Source organism: Onychostruthus taczanowskii, unplaced genomic scaffold (assembly GCF_017590055.1).
Source record: "Onychostruthus taczanowskii isolate IOZ18803 unplaced genomic scaffold, ASM1759005v1 scaffold60, whole genome shotgun sequence".
Taxonomy (NCBI): Eukaryota; Metazoa; Chordata; class Aves; order Passeriformes; family Passeridae; genus Onychostruthus; species Onychostruthus taczanowskii.
Window position 1 is genome coordinate 2,368,612 of NW_024503680.1, and position 5,128 is coordinate 2,373,739.

At 57.1% G+C, this 5,128-nt stretch overlaps 1 protein-coding gene across 1 annotated transcript; it reads right to left on the reverse strand.

Annotated features, from left to right (window-relative positions):
* Positions 1-1,309: 1,309 nt before the first annotated feature.
* SLC32A1 (solute carrier family 32 member 1) lies at positions 1,310-5,027 on the reverse strand. Its single transcript, XM_041419298.1, has 2 exons — positions 4,268-5,027; positions 1,310-3,451 (listed from the first exon to the last, which is right to left on the reverse strand). The coding sequence occupies exons 1-2, from the start codon at positions 4,637-4,639 to the stop codon at positions 2,264-2,266; spliced, it is 1,560 nt and encodes a 519-aa protein (XP_041275232.1). The 5' UTR covers positions 4,640-5,027; the 3' UTR covers positions 1,310-2,263.
* Between the last annotated feature and the right edge of the window lie 101 nt (positions 5,028-5,128).

Below are 5,128 nucleotides of genomic sequence, written 5' to 3' on the forward strand. Positions count from 1 at the left end.
GCCGTCGGGCGAGGGCGCTCCGCCGCCGTGGCGGCTCCGGGCCGGGGAGCGCACGGCGCGGGGGGCGGATCGGGCTGTCGGTGCCTGCGGCAGGGCGGCAATCACGGGTCACCTGCACCGGGGTGGGAGCAGGGGTGATGAGGATGCAAGTGGTGAGGATGGAGGTAGGGGATGAGCTTGAGAATGGGGTAGGACGCTGCTGGGTATCCCAGGCAAAAGTGGTGAGGATGGAGGTAGGGGTGAGCACGAAGACGATGGGGATGAGCTTGAGAATGGGGTAGGACGCTGCTGGGTATCCCAGGCAAGGGCGCCGGCAGGGAGGGAAATGTGGCTAAGCCGGGGGCAGGAGCCTCACCATGACGCCCCCCACTCACCCATCCCCGGAGCCACACCACCTGTCCCCACACGGCACAGACCCCACAGCTCCCCTGTTCTTTTCTTTCGGAAGCTACCCAGAAAATCGCCCGAAATGCATTTTTCCCCGGGCAGGGACATCCCTCTCTCCTGCCAGCGGCCCCTTTCCCAGCTTGTGCCAACACCCCCGTCCCGCCCCCGGTACCGCATTGCGGAGCTGCCCGCTAACCCCGGACCGGACCGGGCGGGGGAGATGGGGGGATATCCCAGCCCTACCGGGGCTCGACGTGTTCTGGGGGCAATAATAGGAATCCCACGGGGACCTCAGCTGTGCCTGTGCTGCGGGAGCGCTGCCGGTGGGTCCGCCCCCATCCTCATCCTCGCTGTGTAGCGGCAGCAGATGGATAATTAGTTGTCGTGGCTTTTAAAATGGTGTAAATCGAGGTGTTTTCGGTCACAGGATTGGGGTGTGGGGCTGACCTCCCTCGCGGTGGCGGCTTTGCCCGCAGCGGGGATCAGCCCGACGCTCCACATCCGTGGGCAGGGTTTGGTGAGTTTGGATCAAGCCAGGGGTACACCCAGCCTTTTATTTCGTTTACTTCTCCCCCTTTGTTTGTTTGTGAGGGGATTTCCACCCCACCCCCCCTTTAACAAGAAAAACAAAACAAAACAAAAAATCTGCAAACTCCCATCCGTGGAGTCTGAGCACTACGGGGTAAAGCAAAACTGTGAGGAGGAGGTGAAAGCAGCCCTGCCACCCCCAGCTGTAAGACAATCTCTTCCCCAAAAATGTCTCCTACCTCTTGCAAACAGCTGAATGCCACCCTTTCTGGAAACTCGGCACCGCCTCCCCTTAGCCTGAGGATGTGTTGTAGACCCGACACGGGGAGGATTAACCTCCCTCTGCCCCTGCCCTGCTCCTCCAAGCCCCCCACGAACCAGGCCAGCCTCATCATCTATGTTTTCTCTTTATTGTTCCATATATTTATGTACCACATTATATGTTAAAGATAGATTTTTTTTCTGATATACATTTTTCATCTTATTTACCACAATGACACCACACGTACATTGGAAACAGCTCCACGGATCTGGTAGATTGCACAGAATGAATTGTGTCTTAGATTTGTTCCTGTAATCCTGAACGACATCAAATCCAACCATATATTATTATTATTATTATTATTATTATTTTTTACTTTTCATAATTTAAAAATAACAATTGTTAAAACAAAACGAAACATAAGTCACTGAGAAGTGGACTCCAGGGCTGCGATTTCAACCAGAGGCAACACATTTGTGTTTGATGGGAAGCGCCATTCCTCGGTGTGGATTCGGATGGAAGAATCGAGCAGTCCTGACATCTATGTGACTACGGTGTAAACATTGCAGGTAAGCGGCATCACCGGTCGTCAGACGCTGCTTGGGCTTGTTGGGCTGGTCGTACAATCGGGGTCTACATCCATCTCTCAGAGTGTTCAAACAAAGGTCCCTGCTGCGGGTTTGCTTCCCAGTCCCATGGGATTGGCACCTGTGTTTCAGCTCCTGAAACACTGAATTGCATATCTGTGAGGAGTGTTGAAAACTGCGACTGTTTCCCAACAGGCTGTTTGTGGGGGCCAAGCTTCAGGCAACGAGTGAGGAGATAGGGGTGGGGCGCCAGATAATTTCCTTCCAAAAAATCTAAAGAACAAAAAAATATATTTAAATCTGAGCTTATTTAAAAAGACATCAGGGTGAGCACTTTCATCTCTTCTTGTTTTCCTTTTTGTTTGCAGATTCTATGACATAGAATTTGTTGGATGCACGTAACGAAAATAATGACTCTTTCCATTAAAGGGATGCAGAATTATTTGGCTATGCGGATGTTCGATGCGATTCTCTTCCTGCACCCAACTCCGGCCCTTCCTTAGTCTTCAGCATTGGTTCTGAAAGCCTCTATGAGGCCTTCTAAAGAGTGGATGAACCCAGAGATGCTGCAGATACCACCTATAACGAAAATAGCAACATCGAAGAAGACATGATGCCACAAGAGCTTCCTCCACAAGAGTTTGAGGTGGAAGAGACTGGGGAGCAGGAAACAGAGCCCTGCGCCTGTGAGGCTCCCAGTAAGACCCATCAAGAGGGCAAAATGGGGGACATAAATAGCCATGAGCAGGGTGAAAACTACCAGGGCACATCTGAGGGTGAGTCCCCAGGATTTGAGCCGCCCGTCACCCCCATAGCAGTTGGGGAAGAAAGCCCTGTTTCCATCTTGGAAAAGGGACCGCTCCAGGACTTCTACAGCTGCAAAGAACGGCAAGGGGTACGAGAGCAAGGCTTTGGCCACCAAGAAAATGTTGACTACTGCCCTAATGGTGGATGGCAAGTTGTCTGTAATGACCTCCTTGGTCTCATCAGCCCAGGTCAGGTAGGCGACCAAGGCAAAGAGTCCCTTAAGGATGCAAGCTGCGATGTGAGTCCAGTTCATCATGCAATGAAACTCCTTGGGGTTCTGCATGTTCCCCTCCAAGGAAGGCAGAAAGATCTGGGAGGTGTAGCTGAAGACAATGATGCCAATGGAAATGGGAAACTTCTTGACATCAATGTAAAACTTGACTTTGTCCCAGGCCCAGTCGCGTGCCCTGGAGAGGCAGTAGGCGATCACCAGGATGTTGATGACAAAGTGGGCTAATGTGCAGAGCAAGCTGAACTTGGAGACTGCCTTGAGGTTCTTCAAGAACGCACAAGGCAGGAGCACTGCCGTGGCAATGATGGACCACGACTTCTGGGAGACGGGCAGGTTGGGGAAGCTGTTGTACATCAGGTTCCCACTGACAACCACATAGAGGATGCAGGTCATGACCAGTTCAATGATCTGAGCCACGTTCACAATTCTGCCCCCGAGGGTGGGGAAGCGGGGCGCGCAGCACGCGTTCGCGATGTCCACGTAGGAGTCTCTCACCCTGACTATCTCCCCATCCTCATTCTCTTCATAAAGACAGGCAATAAGGATTTTCCCAGTGTAGCAGCAAACTACTGCAGCAAAAATTATTAAAAAGAGTCCTAGGTATCCACCGTGAAGGATGGCATAGGGCAGGCCCAGAACAAACATCCCCTAGAAAGAGACAAAATGGAAACCGTGTTGCTCGATCTCTGAGGGGCCTGGGCCCACGCCGAGCACACGCAGCCGCACCACGGCAGTCACGTGTGTGCTCTCTGTCTGCCCATGCACCACGGCACCCACGCAGGCGGTCACACAGTCACGCCACGCAGCCGCGGCCGCCCGCGGTGACGCACCCCTGTCCCTGTGACGTGCCACCCCCACAGTCACACCCACCCAGTCACGCCCGCGTCATCGCGCCCCCGAGCACCCACAAGAGGCGAGCAAGGTTTGGGTGCCCAGGCTTTGCTCCAGTCTCTACCCTCACTGTCCCCAGCCCCTCTCAGTGCACAAAGACCTCCATAGCTGGGGACATCCCAAGGGGCCAGGCTGGGTCCACTCCCGTGCAGCCCCACCATCAGCCCAGTCACCCCCAGGCCTCCTGTCCCTCCTTGCCTGTGACCTCTTCTGGGGCAGCCTGATGGGGTCAGAATCTGCAGCGTGATGGGGCTGGGGCCTGAGCCCCTCCCTGGCTCTGTGCCCAGTTCAGGGGTGGGTTGGGGGGGGGGCAAAGCAGAAAGCTGGGCTAGGAGGTTTTAGTTTCCTTTTTTTTTTTAAATCTGTTTTTCCTTGTAATTCCTTCCTCCCATTTATTATTCTCCTCTATCGTTCACCTGTTTTTATTTCCATATTCTCCCCCTTTTTTCCCCTTTTTCCCCTTTTCCTCAAAGCCGGTTTGCAATCAGCCCACGGCTTCTGGCCGAGATACAGAGCACATAACAGCGCCGGGATCAGGGAGCGCTGCCCGGTGCCCCGCGGCGATGGCCGTACCTGGATGGCGTTGGTGACGTTCCATCCCGCCTCCCATGCCGTGATCTTGGGCTTGCCCTGCCCGGAGAGCTCGGAGCAGGCCTCCTTGGAGGCGGAGGGCGGCAGGGGCCCTGTGCCGTCCCGCTGGTAGTGGATGTCCCCCTCCAGGGGCGGCTCCCCGCCCTCCTCGCTGCCCTCGGACTTGAGGATGTCCATCTGCAGCCCTTGCCGATGCTCCATGTCCAGATCGTCGCAGTGGGCGAAGCCCACCGCCTCCTCGTCAGTGGCCGCCTGGAAGCCCATCCTGGCGAACATGCCGCTCATCTTCGCCTGGGATTTGTGCGACACCGAGGTGGCCACGTTGGAGAGCTTGCTGCGGAGGAGGGTGGCCATGGCGGCGGCTCTGGTGACTCCGCTGCTCGCGGACCCTCGGGGATGCAGAGACCCGACGGGGCGGGCGGACGGCGGGGCGGTGGACGGAACTTGGTCGCCCGGCGAGGGGCGGCTGCGGGGAGCTGCTCCGAGCCGCTACCTCCGTGTCCCGGCGCAGTGCGGGCGGCTCCCGGCCGGGGTGCCCAGGGGCATGACACCGCTGCGGGGGGAGCGGGCCCGCACGCCCCGCCGCCCGCTCCGCGCTGCTCCGATGCCGCTCCGCCGAGCCCCGAGCGGGATCGGGGGGCGAGTCGGGCGGGATGGGGGCTGTCAGCAGCCGGCGGATGTCACCAGACGGGCAGAGCAAGCCCCTGGCAGAGCGCGCCGCGTCTCCATCGCAGTGCGCCCACCTCGCGGAGAGAAGAGGAGAGGGGAGAGAATTGCTGCATTTCTGGGGGAGGTACCAGCCTCCCCGGCCAAGCCCAGCCCCCCGCACTCCCCCCGCCCCAC

Bases quoted from the DNA above. Each gene is read 5' to 3' on its own strand.
- SLC32A1 (XM_041419298.1), bottom strand. From the start codon at position 4,639: ATGGCCACCCTCCTCCGCAGCAAGCTCTCCAACGTGGCCACCTCGGTG. The intron at 3,452-4,267 runs GTACGGCCATCG...GTCTCTTTCTAG, and splicing joins ACGTCACCAACGCCATCCAG to GGGATGTTTGTTCTGGGCCT.